General features: G+C 43.8%; 1 protein-coding gene across 1 annotated transcript in view; it reads right to left on the bottom strand.

Annotated features, from left to right (window-relative positions):
* The window catches only part of LOC124796140 (carboxypeptidase B-like), a 164,664-nt gene that overhangs the window by 51,934 nt on the left and 92,953 nt on the right, over positions 1-19,777 (bottom strand). The window contains exon 3 of the mRNA XM_047260232.1: positions 9,630-9,717. Coding sequence (XP_047116188.1) covers positions 9,630-9,717 — 88 coding nt within the window. The remainder of the gene's footprint in view (positions 1-9,629; positions 9,718-19,777) is intronic.

Below are 19,777 nucleotides of genomic sequence, written 5' to 3'. Positions count from 1 at the left end.
CTCGAGAAAAAAAATATCCCTAACGTGCAATGTAGGGGATATAAAGATCTAAAATATATGCAGAAAAGTGGATGACAGAAAAGTGGGCGTGGCACATAAACACACGTGGTAGGAAAATGCTCTTTAAATGCTAGAAAAAAATTTTTTCAGCAAAATCCTTTTCGGAGTAGTTAAATAAAACCTTAATCTATTGAAATATGATGAAAACCGAAAAGCGATTTTTTCGACCTTAACCACGGGGTGTTTGAAAATGTAAAGCGAAAAACATATTAAGCATGTGGCATTATGCGCTGTCTAAATCGCCGCGCATTAAAACTGCATTTTCTGGGGCACAAACCCTCGGGTTCTATTGGTAACAGAAATGCATGGGCAAATGTTTCCGATAACGCTTGGGATAGAGATCACTTGTGTACCGAACAGAAGGATTACCTTGCTGTAACTGTCCTACAGTACAGGTATAAAGTTTGAATAGTACACATTACTTCCATCTCGGGCAAATGGAGCAAATCAGTTGCTTCTGTTTGCATTGTATGTAGTCTCTGGTGTACCTTGACGGGCTTGCGGAGATACATTTAGTTCAAGGCCGGTTGTTGATAAAACTCGAAAAACATGGTTTTATGATACCAATACAGAGCCGCAGATTCCAGGCCGCCTATTCACAGGAAATGGCTGGAATTTAGACGATATATTTTTAATATCAACCTTGAACAAATGGTTCAAATGGCTCTAAACACTATGGGACTGAGGTCATCAGTCCCCTAGACTTAGAACTACTTAAACCTAACTAACGTAAGGGCATCACACACATCCATGCCCGAGGCAGGATCCAAACCTGCGACCGTAGTAGCAGCGCGGTTCCGGACTGAAGCGCCTAGAACCGCTCAGCCACAAAGCGGGCCCCAACCTTGAACATTTTTTGTTATATTAATCCATTTCCGAGGTACAGAGATTCAGAGGTACCTTACATGTACACATAAAAAGCTCACTAAAATGTGGTCTAGGGCGAAAATGTAGTTTATAGAGTGACGTAACACAGAGAATAAGCTGTGAAGTGTTATCTGTTAGCATCAGAAAGCTTCCGGGAACGCCATGTTGTAGTACTGAAGGACTTGAAATATTTTTGTGCACGTAAAATCCGGTCTGAGACGTAAAAATAGTTCTGCATTATTTCAGTTTCTTGTAAGTGAACTATCAAAATTTTAACAAGTTTGTTTGTGTGGCCATCCTCAGCAGCAAGCATATAAATACTTGTTTTGTAAATAAAACTGCCTTTTCCTGTTGCTAGTTACTTTATTTATCCCACACGCGTTTCGCCTTCTCCTGTTTTAAGGCTTAGATCCCACTAATGATGCCTTATAACAGGAGAAGGCGAAACGCGTGTGGGATAAATAAAGTAACTAGCAACAGGAAAAGGCAGTTTTATATACAAAACAAGTATCAAAATTTTACTGACTGATAAAGTTCTTTCCATATACCCTACAGTAGCAGGGAAAAGAAGAGAACTAGTGGAAAGATACTCCTATCGGCTAACAAAAAGGCTAATATACTCCTGTTCTGAAAGGTGCTGACTGAAACGTGGTGTAGCAGGTGCGTCATTTTACGTACCTCATGGTCTTTAAAAATGTCCCCAAAAAGTTTGGCATGTGAACGTATTCGCGATTCTCACGTTGGGAGAGCAGGAGACATTGGCAGGCTGTAACAGAAGGAAAAGTAATAAATACTGGAAGACATCAGACTGTGACTGAGGTATAGAAAGAGCGATGGAGAAAATGCGTGAGAGAGAAAGGGGGACAGTGCCGGTAGAACATATTTGACAGTGGCTGAGCAGTACTAGGAAAAGAGTGAAGGCGACAGCGGCGGTGGTAGAGGAATGAAGAGAAGAAGAAAGTGCAAGTGGGTGAGAGCCAGTGATAGTGAGAGACAGAGTCTATGAGAATGACACCGAGGAGGAGAGAGAGAGACTGACAGTGAGAAGAGAGAGCAGCAGTGGGAAGGAATGGACAGCAGCACTAAGAGAAAGCCAGAGGGAGACACTGGCAGTGAAAGGAGACAGCATTTGTAGGACAGAACATAGGGGACTGTGGCTGTGAAACAATGGATAGTGACAGAGACACAAATGACAATGAGTTGGGCCGAATGAGAGTGAGAAAGCATAAGTGGGAACGGATGAGTGTGAGCGACTTACAGTGATGGACTAGTGGATGTGAGCTAGTTACTGTTAGGGAAGCTTGTAGAAGTGAGAGGCGAGTTGCACGTTAAGAAAAATGTGCGCTATGTTTGGGGAAATTTTTAAAGGGGCTCAGGAGCGTAGAATGTACAGCACTGTTTTACATCCAAATGCCTTTGAGTTACCTTATGCAGATCAATCACTTACTAACGGCACGGCGTGGAAACCAAACCTAATCCGGAAACTTGTTGGTAGTAACTTGGGGAGACAACCCCAGGTGGCCAGTACTTCTGCTGTGGCGCTCTCTCAACTGGTGAACATGCCTGCCCAGTGTGGTATAAATCCGCTCACCCGAGAAAAATAGACGTAGTCCTCAATGACACTGCAATGTCAGTTACTGGAGGCCCGAAACCAACTCCTGTTGATAAACTGTATGATGCGGCAGGCACTAATCCTCCCCCCACAAATTCCGAAAGGAAGCAAATGAGTTACACCCACAGCATGGACATACTCCAACGAGACCTAGCTTGAAATCTAAGATGAGCTTTCTGCAGTCAACATTTGCTCAGAATACATCAGCCAAGAAAGTCAGAGAAAAGATACGGGCAGCTAAAGTAAGTCATACCCAAGCAGGGTTTAAGCCACACACAACTTGAACTGGGTTACATGGAGATCACTGAAGAAGCTACGGACGCGCGTTGGAAAATCTAAGGACAACCTAATGAAACTAGTATACTTACAACACTATGTGAATCTTGAGTAAACAGACAATGGAACATCTGCGCAATGTTTATGTTGCCCTGCTTCTTGCAACGAAGAGGAGATGTTCAAGATAGAAAAAAATGATGTGGCTGCCTCTCGTTTCTGGGCAAGGGTTGTGTTATTTCAGTTTTATATGTATGAATATCTACACTAAAGCTCCAAAAACCTGGTATATGCATTCGTATTCCAGCACATCCAAGTTACTGATGAAGTGGGGATTTTCCCGTAGGACCACTTTACGAGTGCACCGTGATATCAGGAATCCGGTAAAACGTCAAATCTCCGACGTCGCTGTGCCTGGAAAAAGATCCTGCAAGAACGGGACCGACGACGACCGAAGAGAATCGTTCAGTGTCACAAAACTGCAACCTGAAGCAAACCAAGCGCTGTATCATGTGTGAGATACAGAGAGGCGAGCGAGTCCGCCCGGACTTACCCCAGTTCACTGCTAGTAGCGCCACGTCACCTTAACGCGTCTGCATGTAGCGCACAAGTATTGCACCACAATTTAGTATGAATTAAAAATCAAAATTTATGTTTAAAACTTTGTTAAATTATAGTTTAGTGTAATAATGTTCCAAATACCAGGTCTTGATGTTCTAGACTTAATAGTTTACGGAAAAATGCCGTTTTAAGAGAAAAATCAAAGGCACTAAATAATGACGATAGGAAGCCAAAATTTGCTCAGAAGGTGCAATTAGAATTATAAATAAGTGATGCTGTCTCCAAAACCATAGAACAAAAGTTAACGCCAGAATCCACGTTTTTCGGAAAAATCAGAGGCGCTAAATAATGGACTTAGAAACTTGAAAATTTGTTTTATGCTTCAGTACACTTCAAAAATAATAACAGAGAGTCCACGTTAATCTACCTCTTATAGTTATTGAGTAATTAAATAAATACTAATTTTGTAACGAAAATGTACCTAAGTGTTGTAGATTAAGTACTTGAAATTTTAATGATAGAGGATTTTGGTTAAACCAGATGATCAAATAATAGAGCTAAACCAAGTTTAAGACTTGTAACATAAATAGCAACTAATATAAGTCCTGGCAAAGGTATGGTTCAGAGGTAACAATCTACCGTTAGTTCCACTAAATAAATTCTATTAAGCAAAGTTTTCATTCTAGCGAGCCGAAACTTTCTACGTGCTTTCAAACTGCTTATCTGCATACCAGTAAAAATTAAGAAGTTTCTAAAGTAATTGGTAACTATGTTATTAAAGATTAAGTGGCCGAGATAGCGGTCGTCTGTAGACTGCCGCCGTATGCAAATAGACAGACAACAGATGTTTTCTGGGCAGTCCGCACCGGCACCTTATAAATACAGCCCCTGAAGCAGTAGGAAGGTTCACTTAGCTCTCAGACACTGTGAGGTCCACGCCAGTTAAACGTCTGGTCGCCCTCTGGCTCGGATGACGCGTGACAAGCGCGTATTTGGCAGTGAAAACAGATAGTGAATCGCGAGGACTGTACACCGTCCTGGATCGTTTAGTATTCGGTAAAATAACTGTTAGTGTGCCTTCCGGGTGGAATTCAATTCCGCGTGGCAAGTGGTGAATTTATTTCCACTTTTATGGCGAGCATTAATTTTTGAACATATACTGCGAACTTTCCATTGAGTGATGTTAGTCAGGGCGAAAATCAATCAGGTAGGAAGTTACCGTAGAGGTCGCCCCTGAACTGCTACAGGTCCTGTTAGATTAGAAAGACTTGTTTTCAATTGAACGTGACGCAATTTTAAGTGTTGTTTGTGAGAAATTTTAATTAAATTAAGTCTTGATTGGAACTTTAAACTTTTACTGAAGTCATAGTTCTGATTTCGCAAAGAAATGGGAAACAGACACTTTTCTTTCAGTGGGCTGGACCGGAATGTGGTCGTGCAGACTGGAAACTGAGATCAATATGTTTCCCTTCGCTTTCTGGCTGACCACCAAATTAGTTGCCGGGCTCACGTGATTAAAGACGGCATGAAAACTTTAAACAAGTGAAGTAACTTACTCGCCGCCCCACAAATCCTTCCGAAAATTGCTGTAGATTTTAATGCTGGGCCATCAACAAGTGTCAGCGTGCGAACCATTGAACGAAACATCATCGATATGGGCTTTCGGAGCCGAAGGCCCACTCGTGCTCCTTTGATGACTGCACAACTCAAAGCTTTACGCCTCACCTGGGCCCGTCGACACCGACATTGGACTGTTGATGACTGAAAAAATGTTGCGTGGTTGGACGAGTCTCGTTTCAAATTGTATCGAGCGGATAGACGTGTACGGATAGGGAGATAACCTCATGAACCCATGTACCCTGCTGTCAGCAGGGGGCTGTTCAAGCTGGTGGCGGCTCTGTAATGATGTGGGGCGTGTGCAATTGTAGTGATATGGAACCCCTGATACGTCTAGACACAACTCTGACAGGTGACACGTACGAAAGCATCCTGTCTGGTCACCTGCATCCATTGATGTCCATTGTGCATTCAGAAGAACTTGGCCAATTTAAGTAGGACCATGCGACACACCACACGACCAGAATTGCTAGAGAGTGGCTCCAGGAATACTCTTCTAAGTTTAAACACTTACACTGGCCACAAAACTCCCCAGGCATGGACATTATTGAGCACATCTGGGATGATTTGCAGCGTGCTGTTCAAAAGAGATTTAAATCCCCTCGTACTCTTACTGATTTACGGACAGCCCAGCAGAATTCATGGTCTCAATTCCCTCCAGCACTACTTCAAACATTGGTCGATTCCCTATCACGTCCTGTTGCTGCACCTCTGCGTGCTCGCGAGGCCCTACACGATATTAGGCAGGTATACCAATATCTTTATCTTTTCAGTTTATAAATTTATTTCATTTTATTACCTGAAATTGTAAATTTATAGAATCCTCTGTGTATTCTTCTGACTGTAGTAAATAAATAAGCAATGGGTGAATTTCCATATTCAGTTTGCCACTCAGAACAAAGAATTAGGTAAAGGTGTGATATTCAAGGCAGGGCGGGCCAGAGTGACCGAGCGGTTCTAGGCGCTTCAGTCTGGAACCGCGCGACCGCTACGGCCGCAGGTTCGAATCCTGCCTAGGGCATGGATGTTTGTGATGTCCTTATGTTTAAGTAGTTCAAATTCTCGGGGACTGATGACGTCAGATGTTAAGTCCCATAGTGCTCAGAACCATTTGAACCATTCAAGGCAGGTAATTGAACGAAGGACAGACAGCATGACTGGTTTAAAAAGTCGCTAAAAGAATTTATTCCTTTAGTTCAAAGTGATAGCTGAATTACCGTACCATCATAAGAAAAGTAAAATTTCAGTCAGCTCTGCACCAATGCGTTGTTCCTCAGCTTTCCTTTGAATTAAGAAATTTATTTGCTTCGGCTCTTCATACCTGTAATCGTAATTTCCAACAGCAATTGCCCAGTCCAATTTAATTAACTATATAAATAATGAACTATTTTCGATTTTCATAGAATAATCAAACGATCGTGATGACTGAGTGTTGTGTGATGTCCTTAGGTTAGTTAGGTTTAAGTAGTTCTAAGTTCTAGGGGACTGATGATCATAGCTGTTAAGTCCCATAGTGCTCAGAGCCAATCAAACGTGTTTTATCAAAATGGTGTAAATCTACAGCGCTTCCTGTAGTTTCAATCACAATGCCCGCTTTCGACATGCATTGGATTACGATAAAAACATTTTAATTGCTTGCCTTCGTCACATACGGCGAAGAATCACTGAGCAACAATAGGATCCTGTTTTACTTAAATTTATGGGCATGAAGTATACAGACTTCTGCCAACATCTACCGAGCCAAACTAGGTTGCTGGAGCTCACTATCAAAGTTACAATCTGCAACAAAAGTTGGGAAATAACTCATGTTCTGTAGAGTACACAGTTTTAATGTGATAAATAGTAATAAAATAATATCGATAAACTGAAGAAAAGATTTGAATGGATGTAAAGACAGTGTGAATAAATAGTGCTGACTAATGGCTAATAACGTTAAGAATAACATTGGTACTACTACTGAGGACGCTGCTAGTTACACTGCCACTACTACTACTAATAATACGGATTGTATTGTATTGTATTGTGTGTTGACCGGGGGCTTAGGAATGACGTCCCCGCCGCAACCGCAGTGGTCCACAACCCCACGACGACTACCACAGTACACTTTACCCCTCCGCCGCCCCACACCGAACCTCTATTTCAGGGTTATTGTGCGTTCGGTCCCCAGTGGACACGCCGCCCCCCCCCCCCTCCCTCACCCCAGGGAACGTCTCACACCAGACGAGTGTATGTTTGCGTGGTAGAGTAATGGTGGTGTACGCGTATGAGGAGAACTTGTCTGCGCAGCAATCGCCGACATAGTGTAGCTGAGGTGGAATAAGGGGCGTCAGCCCGCATTCGCCGAGGCAGATGGAAAACCACCTAAAATCCACCTACAGACTGGCCGGCTCACCGGACCTCAACACAAGTCCGCCGGGCAGATTCGTGCCGGGGACCAGGTGCTCCTTCCCTATCCAGAAAGCCGTGCATTAGACCACACGACTAACCAGGTGGGCAATAATACTGATAGTGGCAGACACGAAAAGTGTTTATAGGTTTACAAAAGTAGTATTTTCTGGCATAGTTTTCTGAGCCATAGATGCTTACATACACAATGAGGTAGCAGAAGTCATGGGATACCTCCTAATATTGTGTGTAATCTCCTTTTTCCCGGTGTAGTGCAGCAGCTACACGTGGCATGTACTCAACAAGTCACTAGACGTCCCCTTATAGCCCTTCTTAGCTGCGAAATCGTTCCCAGTGCAGGATTTTCCTCACGAATTGAGCTCTATATTATGTTCATAAACGTTGGATGCGATTCATGTCGGGCGATATGGGTGGCCAGATCATTCGCTCGATTTGTACAGAACTATTGGAGCCCGGTGACATGGCAACTGTTATCCATAAAAATTCCATCGTTGTTTCGGAACATTAAGTTCATGAATGACGGCAGATAAAAGCCGAACATAGCCATTTCCAGTCAATGATCAGTTCAGTTGGTCGAGAGAACCCAGTCCATTCCATGTAAACACAGTCCATACCTTTATAGAGACACCGCTGGCTTCCACAGTGCCATGTTGACAACTTGGGTCCATTGTTTCGTAGGCTCTGCGCTACACACGAATCGTACCCTCAGCTCCAACCAACTGAAATCGGGACTCATCTGACCAGGTGAAGGTTTCCCGATAGTCTAGGATCCAATCGATATGGTCACGAGCCCAGGGGAGATGCAGCAGGTGATTGCTGTTATTACCAAAGGTACTTATGTTGGTGATCTGCTGCCATAGTCCATTAACATCACGCGTCGCACCACTGTCGTAACCGATACGTTCGTCGTACGTTCCACATTGAATTCTGCAATTATTTCACGCGGTGTTGCTTGTCTGCTAGCACTGTAAACTCTATGCGAACGCCACTGCTGTTGGTCATTAATTGAAGGTCGTCGGCCACTGCGTTGTTCTTGGTGATAAGTAATGCGTGCGTGCGTGCGCGCGCGCGCGCGCGCGCGCGCGCTTTTGTGTGTGTGTGTGTGTGTGTGTGTGTGTGTGTGTGTGTGTGTGTGAATTCCTAAGGGAACAAACTGCTGTGGTCATCGGTACCGATAAGTAATGCCTGAAATTTTGTATTCTGGGTACAAACTTGATGCTGTTGATCTCTGAATACTGAATTCCCCAACGATTTCGGAAATGGAATGTCTCATGCGCCTAGGTCCAACTATCATTCCGCGCTCAAAGTCTATTAATTTCCGTTGTGTGGTCATAAACATGCCGGAAACCTTTTCACACCAACCACCTGAGTACAGATGACGGCTTCGACAATGCACTGCCCTTTTTTATACCTTATGTACGCGACACTACCGCCAGGTGTATGTGTGCATCTCGCTGTCCCATGACTTTTGTCACCTCAGTGTACTACAGCACTTAAGAAATTAAGAGCTCTTTGAAACAGTGAAGAGCCCATTGGAGTAACGAGTGCGTACAGCGACAAAGGTAGACACTTTTGAAGCTTAAGCTGTTATTCAGTTCCCTGACACAATAAGCGAGACGATTTCACAGTCGGTATCATATTACAAGAAGGTGTTGGAGAAACTGAATGAATGATGGAACGGGACAGAAACGATTTTGTTCTGATAAGAACTAATATTTCTGCTGTGTTTTTCAGTTAGGAACCTTAAGATCGAGGAGAGATATGAGGGGAAGTGTACTTTCATGAGTCAGTAGAGGACGCAGAGTATGTGGAAATTCTGCGCCTGTCTGCACTTAGTCGAGATAGCTACTCGTAAGATGGAAAAATAAGATTAGAACGCCGCAGACACATGGAATGCAGGTATTCATCACCAGTTCCACACACCGGCACTTTTCCTGAGGAAAACCTTGCATGCCTGTTATTCCCAACTGCATTTTCATTGCACATTACTAACATAACTTTGATGTTTCTAGCTGTCTTCTTCTTCTGTGTTTGGGGTTATATACGTGACAAAGCATTCATAACATCTAAGAAACAATATTTTCAAAGTATTATTAAAGATTTATTAGAAACAGCACAATAAGAAATTAATTTCTGGAACGCCTTCGGATGCGCTAATTACGAAATGTCAGTCAGATAGAGAAACGTTAAAGTAAATCAACACTAGATGTAATGAATATTTGTGAATACTTACCCATCCAATGGAAGTCAAAGTTCCTGTTCGCATCCACTCCTACGCATTCAGCAGATGTTGGAGATCGCGTCTTTCTCCACAGTCGCTCCTGTAACATTTTGAAGGACGATAATTGGTGAGAATACGGAGGTGATCACGTATGACATAGTCAAAATGAGGATGCAGCGATCCAAATGCTGTAAACTGCAGTATTTGTATCAGTCTGTGACCCCAACAGGCTCTGTTATTTCATTTGATTTCTATACCCTTGGCCGAAATTATTGAGATCCAAAAAATGGTTCAAATGGCTCTGAGCACTATGGGACTCAACATCTGAGGTCATCAGTCCCCTACAACTTAGAACTGCTTAAACTTAACTAACCTACGGACACCACACACATACATGCCCGAGGCAGGATTCGAACCTGCGACCGTAGCGGTCCCGCGGTTCCAGACTGTAGCGCCTAGAACCGCACGGCCACTGTTGAGATCCCAAGAAATTTTGCACGTGTGCAATATAAGTTACAGTAAGGAAAACCATTGGTTAAAATGTTGTTTTCCAGCATAAAAAAGGCCGAAAACAATGATCCACCTCAGAGTCATCAATAAAACATCTGGTATAATAAACTTTGTCATTTGGATGTTTCTCTGTGTACTATTCAGTTTGTTACATTCGCTTCTTGTGGACACGTATCACTAATCGAGTGCTCTTTTCCTGATTTGGTGTGTGACATCAATGGTACTGTTGCGCTGTGCCGAAAGGAAACGAATTTAGTTTAGAAAAACGAGTGCAGATAAAGCTTTTGCAAGAGCAAGGGAAATCGCAGGTGGAGATTTCGAGAACTATGAAGTGTTCCTACCGATTCGTACAATATACTACTGAGCAATTCGCCATGACCGAATAACATGTTAATAGGCCCAGAACAAACAAAATGTATTAATTTCAAAACCCATGAAAGAATTGTCTACAATATTTATTCACATTTCAGATTTTTGTGTGACCTATGACTATTGCCGGATGGGCAAGGACGTTGTGATCTGAAGCTGCAGGAGCACTGCAGAAGTGGGACAAAAGGTCATGTGTAAATCTGTTTCGGGAAAATATCATCGAGCTTCTGGACTGGTCTGCCCAATCACCTTACCTAAACCAAAAAGAGAATTTACAGAGTATACTGAAGTGCCAAGGCAGGCGGCACACAATTAAGAAGAACTAAAAGACTGCCTGCGCCTTGAGTGTAGCGCCATAAGTGACGAAGATTGTGAAAGGCTAGAGTTGTCTCTACCAAAAATAGTTTCTGCTGTAATAAGGGCTACAGGTGGCCCCAGAAATATTGATTTAGTGTTACTAATAAACATTAAAAACTGTAATAAATTGTTTCTATCTACTTAATACTCTTATTTTTGACAACTCTCAAAGCTACCAAGGGACCCAATACTTTTGGTCAATTGTGTAGGTCCATCAGCAATGAGCAGCTTCAGTATTGTGTTCTGTTTTTAACATGCTGACAACAAGCATTTTGGTATTGCCTGTCTTAGCGAACGGGTGACTATGTAGTGCATCACCCAAAGCTATGATGCAATGTCGACAACAGATTTATTACCTAGTGGGACTGCAACTGCTGTGTTTGGACGCAGGCTGAATTGGCATCCCTTCGCTCCCAGCTTCAGGCAGTGTTGGCTTCGGTCACACAGCTTGAGGCTGTTGCCAATGGGCATTACTGTGGGGGTCCAGATGGGGGTTTGTCGGGGATGGCCACCTCGTCCCACGCATCCTCCGATCGGAATATGGCTGTGGCTGCCCGGGACACTGACCACATTGAGGCTGACCCCTCACCCGTGGTAGAGTGGGAGGTCGTCTCGAGGTGTGGCAGGGGGCCAAAGACATTCCAGAGGGCTGAACGGAAGGCTCTCCAGTTTGTCTGACGAACCGGTTTCAGGCTCTGTCTCTGGCTGATACTGATCTTCGGCTGGACATGGCTGCTTGTCCTGTTCCAGAGGTTGCCCCTCAGTCTGCAAGATGCGGGCGGTCGCAGAGGGTGGGCTTACTGATAGTTGGGAGCTCCAACGTCAGGCGCGTAATGGGGCCCCTTAGGGATATGGTAGCAAGAGAGGGGAAGAAAACCAATGTGCACGCCGTGTGCATACCAGGGGGAGTCATTACACATGTGGAAAGGGTCCTTCCAGATGCCATGAAGTGTTAAGCGTGCACCCATCTGCAGGTGGTCGCTAATGTCGGCACCAATGATGTGTGTCGCTATGGATCGAAGGAAATCCTCTCTGGCTTCCGGTGGCTATCTGATTTGGTGAAGACTGCCAGTCTCGCTAGAGGGATGAAATCAGAGCTCACCACCTGCAGCTTCGTCGACAGGACTGTCTGCGGACCTTTGGTATAGAGCCGAGTGGAGGGTTCGAATTAGAGGCTGAGACGGTTCTGCGACCGTGTGGGCTGCAGATTCCTCGACTTGCGCCATAGGGTGGTGGGGTTTCGGTTTCCGCTGGATAGGTCAGGAGTCCACCACACGCAGCAGGCAGCTACACGGGTAGCAGGGGTTGTGTGGCGTGGAATGGGCGGTATTTTAGGTTAGATGGCCGCGGGCAAGTACAGATAGGGCAACAGCCTCAAAGGGTGCGGGGCAAAGACAGGACATGCGGGGACCAAGCAGCAATCGATATTGTAATTGTAAACTGTCGAAGCTGCATTGGTAAATTACCGGAACTTCAAGCGCTGATAGAAAGCAGCGAAGCTGAAATCGTTATAGGTACGGAAAGCTGGCTGAAACCAGAGATAAATTCTGCCGAAATTTTTACAAAGGCACAGACGGTGTTTAGAAAGGATAGATTGCATGCAACCGGTGGTGGCGTGTTTGTCGCTGTTAGTAGTAGTTTATCTTGTAGTGAAGTAGAAGTGGATAGTTCCCGTGAATTATTATGGGTGGAGGTCACATTCAACAACCGAGCTAGATTAATAATTGGCTCCTTTTACCGACCTCCCGACTCAGCAGCATTAGTGGCAGAACAGCTGAGAGAAAATCTGGAATACATTTCACATAAATTTTCTCAGCATGTTATAGTCTTAGGTGGAGATTTCAATTTACCAGATGTAGACTGGGACACTGAGATGTTTAGGATGGGTGGTAGGGACAGAGCATCGAGTGACATTATACTGAGTGCACTATCCCAAAATTACCTCGAGCAGTTAAATAGAAAACCGACTCGTGGAGATAACATCTTGGACCTACTGGTAACAAACAGACCCGAACTTTTCGACTCGGTAAGTGCAGAACGGGGAATCAGTGATCATGAGGCCGTTGCAGCATCCCTTAATATGGAAGTAAATAGGAATATAAAAAAAGGGAGGAAGGTTTATCTGTTTAGCAAGAGTAATAGAAGGCAGATTTCAGACTACCTAACAGATCAAAACGAAAATTTCTGTTCCGACTCTGACAATGTTGAGTGTTTATGGAAAAAGTTTGCCGGCCGCGGTGGTCTAGCGGTTCTAGGCGCTCAGTCCGGAACCGCGCGACTGCTACGGTCGCAGGTTCGAATCCTGCCTCGGGCATGGATGTTTGTGATGTCCTTAGGTTAGTTACGTTTAAGTAGTTCTAAGTTCTAGGGGACTGATGACCACAGATGTTAAGTCCCATAGTGCTCAGAGCCATTTTTTTTGAAAAAGTTCAAGGAAATCGTAAAATGCGTTTTAGAGAGGTACGTGCCGAGTAAAACTGTGAGGGACGGAAAAAAACCCACCGTGGTTCAACAACAAAGTTAGGTAACTACTGCGAAAGCAAAGAGAGCTTCACTGCAAGTTTAAACGCAGCCAAAGCCTCTCAGACAAACAGAAGCTAAAGCATGTCAAAGTTAGCGTAAGGAGGGCTATGCGTGAAGCGTTCAGTGAATTCGAAAGTAACATTCTATGTACCGACTTGACAGAAAATCCTAGGAAGCTCTGGTCTTTCGTTAAATCAGTAAGTGGATCGAAACAGCATATCCAGACACTCCAGGATGATAATGGCACTGAAACAGAGGATGACACGTGTAAAGCTGAAATACTAAACACCTTTTCCAAAGCTGTTTCACAGAGGAAGACCGCACTGCAGTTCCTTCTCTAAATCCTCGCACAAACGAAAAAATAGCTGGCATCGAAATAAGTGTCGAAGGAATAGATAAGCAACTGGAATCACTCAACAGAGGAAAGTACACTGGACCTGACGGGATACCAGTTCGATTCTACGCAGGGTACCTGAAAGAGCTTGCCCCCTTTCTAACAGCCCTTTACCGCAAGTCTCTAGAAGAACGGAAGGTTCCAAATGATTGGAAAAGAGCACAGGTAATCCCAGTCTTCAAGAAGGGTCGTCGAGCAGATGCGCAAAACTATAGATATATATATCTCTGACGTCGATCTGTTGTAGAATTTTAGAACATGTTTTTTGCTCGCGTATCATGTCGTTTCTGGAAACCAAGAATCTACTCTGTAGGAATCAACATGGATTCCGGGAATAGCGATCGTGTGAGACCCAACTCGCTTTATTTGTTCCTGAGACCCAGAAAATATTAGATACAAGCTCCCAGGTAGATGCTATTTTCCTTGACTTTCGGAAAGCGTTCGATACAGTTCCGCACTGTCGCCTGATAAATAAAGTAAGTGTCTACGGAATATCAAACCAGCTGTGTGGCTGGATTGAGGAGTTTTTAGCAAACAGAAACACAGCATGTTGTTCTCAATGGAGAGACGTCTACAGACATTAAAGCAACCTTTGGCGTGCCACAGGGGAGTGTAATGGGACCATTGCTTTTCACAACATATGTAAATGACCTAGCGGATAGATGCCTAGCTGCAGCATTAGAAAATTGTAGCGAAATGCAGGAAGATCTGCAGCGGATAGGCATTTGGTGCAGGGAGTGGCAACTGACCCTTAACATAGACAAATGTAATGTATTGCGAATACATAGAAAGAAGGATCCTTTATTGTATGATTATATGATAGCGGAACAAATACTGGTAGCAGTTACTTCTGTAAAATATCTGGGAGTATGCGTGCGGAACGATCTGAAGTGGAATGATCATATAAAATTAATAGTTGGTAAGACGGGTACCAGGATGAGATTCATTGGGAGAGTCCTTAGAAAATGTAGTCCATCAACAAAGGAGGTGGCTTACAAACCACTCGTTCGACCTATATTTGAGTATTGCTCGTCTGTGTGGGATCCGTACCAGATCGGGTTGACGGAGGAGATAGAGAAGATCCAAAGAAGAGCGGCGTGTTTCGTCACATGGTTATTCGGTAAGCGTGGTAGACTCTGCAAGAGGGGCGCTGTGCATCGCGGTGTAGCTTGCTGTCCAGGTTTCGAGAGGGTGCGTTTCTGGATGAGGTATCGAATATATTGCTTCCTCCTACATATATCTCCCGAGGAGATAACGAATGTAAAATTAGAGAGACTCGAGCGCGCACGGAGGCTTTCCGGGAGTCATTCTTCCCGCGAACCATACGCGACTGGAACAGGAAAGGGAGGTAATGACAGTGGCACGTAAAGTGCCCTCCGCCACACACCGTTGGGTGGCTTGCGGAGTATAAATGTAGATGTAGATCATGAAGAGTAGGCTGAAGTTTAAGACAGTCTTCGCGAAGGTTCATTGTGTGATGAAGATGGTTAGTGAGGTACTGTGTTACGATGATGTGGGTCTGAAATTCTCTGAGGTTGTAGATAAAAAGAGCAGTCAGAGAGGAATGGACAAATATAGATACAACTAGGATTAATAGATGATATACTTCAATTGATCGACGAATCAAGGCAATGCAAACAAATTTAGGAAAATGACTGATTACAGCAGCGTACGTAACTTAGGAACGAAATTAATACTAAATGTGGGGAACATAAAGAGAAATGGTAGCAGAAAAAATGTGAAACAATCAAAAACGAAATGGTTATCAGAAGGGAGTTGTTTCACTCTGGGAAAGATTAAGGCACCAGTGAGACATTTTTGACGTTTCGCTGACCAATGGAGGCAAGAGTTCAGAAAAAAGACAATTTCATATAGTTTGTCGATGTAGAACAAGTGTAAAGTATAAAGTGCTGCTAGATGTATGAAATTCTAACCGTGAGGGCACAACATAAATGGAAAATGAGGAGAGAAGTCCTCGGAATAATAAGTGCGTATGGTGGAAAGACCCCTCCTGCTCAGTTTGTATGTCAAAGAGGCAATGACGGAAATAAAAGAGAGGTTCAAGTGTGAGGTCAAAATTCAGGGTGAAATATGTCAGTGATACGATTTCCTGATGCTGCCTTTTTCTCATTGAAACTGAAGAAGTATTATGCGAACGTTTAAATACAATGAATAATGTACTGTGCACACAATGCAAAACAAGAGTAAATGAAAGCTAGAAAACTGTAATGGGAGATACCAAATATTAGATAAGTGATAAATTTTACTTCAGTACTGAGTATCAAGTGGTAGAGGAAGTGAAGGACTGCCCCTACCTTGGAAGCCGAGTAACACCAGAAGGACGAAGGAAAGATGATAATATAAGAAGTGGACTAGTACAGGTAGAGAGGGCATTCATCACCAAAAGAAGTCAGCTACTATCAAACAAAGGCCTTATTTTGAGGAAGAACTTTCTTAGAATGTTCGTTTACAAGACATCATTCTCTGGAAGTGTATCATTGACTGTAGCAAAATCCATAAACATAATAAACCAATTATCAGAGATGTGATGTTACAGAAGGACACTGAAAGTTAAGTGAATTGATAAGATGAGAAATAAGAAATCCCTCCACACAATCGTCGGGGAAAGAACTATCTGCAAACAATGACTAGAAGCGGGAACAGCATCATATGACGTTTATTAAGACATAAGGGAATAATTTCCATGTCACTATAGGTAGCCGAGGACGTAGAAAACGTTGGGGGAAGACATAGGATGGAAAATATCTAAGAAACAACTCAGGATGTTGGTGTAGATACACAGGGTGGAGAAAAATTGTGTCACGAAATTTTAACCCTGGGGAGCTGATGCCAGTCGGAATCAAAATTACTGATGTTGTGTAGGTCGACAATACATCATTTTTAAAACACGGGAACTTGGCGCCACGGGCTCCGATTGGCCATGGGATTGCCCTGTTGCCACTTGTCGGTTGACGGGCAGCACTACAGTTGTCGGTTCACACATAAAAACATCCTTCGCCCCATCACTGCCTCAACTTGATACGCATAGTGTCGAACAGGTGTTGCTATTTATCTCCACCTCACGTCAGAGGCATTCACACAAAGAGAAATTAACGGATCGCACTCAACCAGCTGCGAATCACATCAGGGCAACGCCAGGAATCTCGGCGAAACACCGTTCGGCGTTACCAAGCTTGTGTCGCGTCAGTTGGTCGCCGTTTCGAGCACCTGCTTTAAGTAAACAATGTCCTAACTATAAAAAATGCCCGTTACAGGGCTGACACAATTTGTAAAAGACTTTCTGTATGCGAACTAACAGCTGTTGATGGGTTTGTTCGAGGCATACCTTATCATGAAACTACAATTGATGTGTCGGGACCCTGGCGGATTCGCCCCCAGGCCCCCAGAGTGGGAGGCTGGTGCGCTACCACCGAGCGTGCGGGCCGCCTTGGATTAATCGCGATCTCCGGCAGGCAAAGCATTCGCAATCATGCGTTGTCCAGAGCATCCGGCAATGGGGCAATTCTGCGGCCAATTGGAGCGCGTGGCGCCAAGTTTCCGTGGTTTATAAATTGTGCGTTGTCGACCTACACAACATTAGTAATTTTGGTTCCTACTGGCTACAGACATAAAATTTCGTGGCACAATTTTTCTCCACCCAATACATGCTAGAGGAGGTTGGTTTCCGAAAGAATTTCTTTTAAAACTTGATTCTGCTTTTACAGTACAGACAGTGACTGTAGACCCTATATTGGGCAGACTGACTGTTTATGATTGTTGTGTGAGACTGTTTACGACTGTTGTGTGCTTGCATTCTGGACTACATTTAGACAGTGCTTCACAACATATGTGGAACTGGGATCATTAGATTGTGTGCACACAGGATGTAACAGACATAAGTGTAGATAATTCTATCGGTGACTGAGGACAGTGTACTGAACAACATTATATCTCAATTTATGTCATTTGCAGACTAGTGATTGTTGCAACTGCAAATCGTATGTTTTTAGGTTGGTTAGTATCTTCAAGTACATGTGGCTAGATCAAACCATTAATACTTATTCTCCCATGGGCAGCATGTCAAGTGTTGAAGGGTTGACGTATGGACGCAAAACGGATAGTCAATACTGAAGGGCGTAATTCATTTTGTGGTTCAGCTGTAACCGTGCGAAAACCATCAGGTCAAAAAGTTTGAGGCGTGTTTGTGGGAAGAGTACTCGATGCAGAGAAAAAAGCAACAAGCACACTGATGTGTGTACATAATAAGGTACCGCAAAGGAAAATATCTGTGTGTATACCCTAGCACCCTGTATAGTACTCATTGTTTGTCTTGGCTTTCTGGATACCTAAAATGGGGAGATGTATATACAGGGCTATTACAAGTGATTGAAGCGATTTCATAAATTCACTGTAGCTCCATTCATTGACATATGGTCACGACACACTACAGATACGTAAAAAAACTCATAAAGTTTAGTTCGGCTGAAGCCGCACTTCAGGTTTCTGCCGCCAGAGCGCTCGAGAGCGCAGTGAGCCAAAATGACGACAGGAGCCGAGAAAACGTATGTCGTGCTTGAAATGCTCTCACATCAGTCAGTCATAACAGTGCAACGACATTTCAGGACGAAGTTCAACAAAGATCCACCAACTGCTGACTCCATTCGGCGATGGTATGCGCAGTTTAAAGCTTCTGGATGCCTCGGTAAGGGGAAATCAACGGGTCGGCCTGCAGTGAGCGAAGAAACGGTTGAACACTTGCGGGCAAGTTTCACGCGTAGCCCGCGGAAGTCGACGAATAAAGTAAGCAGGGAGCTAAACGTACCACAGCCGACGGTTTGGAAAATCTTACGGAAAAGGGTAAAGCAGAAGCCTTACCGTTTACAATTGCTACAAGCCCTGACACCCGATGACAAAGTCAAACGCTTTGAATTTTCGGAGCGGTTGCAACAGCTCATGGAAGAGGATGCGTTCAGTGCGAAACTTGTTTTCAGTGATGAAGCAACATTTTTTCTTAATTGTAAAGTGAACAGACACAATGTGCGAATCTGGGCGGTAGAGAATCCTCACGCATTCGTGCAGCAAATTCGCAATTCACCAAAAGTTAACGTGTTTTGTGCAGTCTCACGGTTTAAAGTTTACGGCCCCTTTTTCTTCTGCGAAGAAAACATTACAGGACACGTGTATCTGGACATGCTAGAAAATTGGCTCATGCCACAACTGGAGACCGACAGCGCCGACTTCATCTTTCAACAGGATGGTGCTCCACCGCACTTCCATCATGATGTTCGGCATTTCTTAAACAGGAGATTGGAAAACCGATGGATCGGTCGTGGTGGAGATCATGATCAGCAATTCATGTCATGGCCTCCACGCTCTCCCGACTTAACCCCATGCGGTTTCTTTCTGCGGGGTTATGTGAAAGATTCAGTGTTTAAACCTCCTCTACCAAGAAACGTGCCAGAACTGCGAGCTCGCATCAACGATGCTTTCGAACTCATTGATGGGGACATGCTGCGCCGAGTGTGGGAGGAACTTGATTATCGGCTTGATGTCTGCCGAATCACTAAAGGGGCACATATCGAACATTTGTGAATGTCTAAAAAAAACTTTTTGAGTTTTTGTATGTGTGTCCAAAGCATTGTGAAAATATCTCAAATAATAAAGTTATTGTAGAGCTGTTAAATCGCTTCAATCATTTGTAATAACCCTGTATCTGTGTCTACTGCAGATACTGAATTTTCATGCACAGTCACATTGTTGACACCTTGACCCTGTTCACAAAAAGAAAAATTACACTTGAACACAGCACACCACTTCTCAACAGCTGAAAATGGATGTTCAGTCTCCTGATAAACCATTCCCAGATTTGGGAGAATTATCGTTGAAAATTTAGCAAAGAATTTTATCGTGGCACAGTTTTGCACCCACTCATAAGAACGAACTTACAAACAAAAATGTTTCCCCGAGCGATTGGACACTTTAGTTATATTATTGCGGCACCTATACC

Source organism: Schistocerca piceifrons, chromosome 4 (assembly GCF_021461385.2).
Source record: "Schistocerca piceifrons isolate TAMUIC-IGC-003096 chromosome 4, iqSchPice1.1, whole genome shotgun sequence".
Lineage (NCBI taxonomy): Eukaryota > Metazoa > Arthropoda > Insecta > Orthoptera > Acrididae > Schistocerca > Schistocerca piceifrons.
The sequence above is the reverse complement of the archived record's forward strand: the minus strand, read 5'-3'. Positions and strand labels throughout refer to the sequence as shown.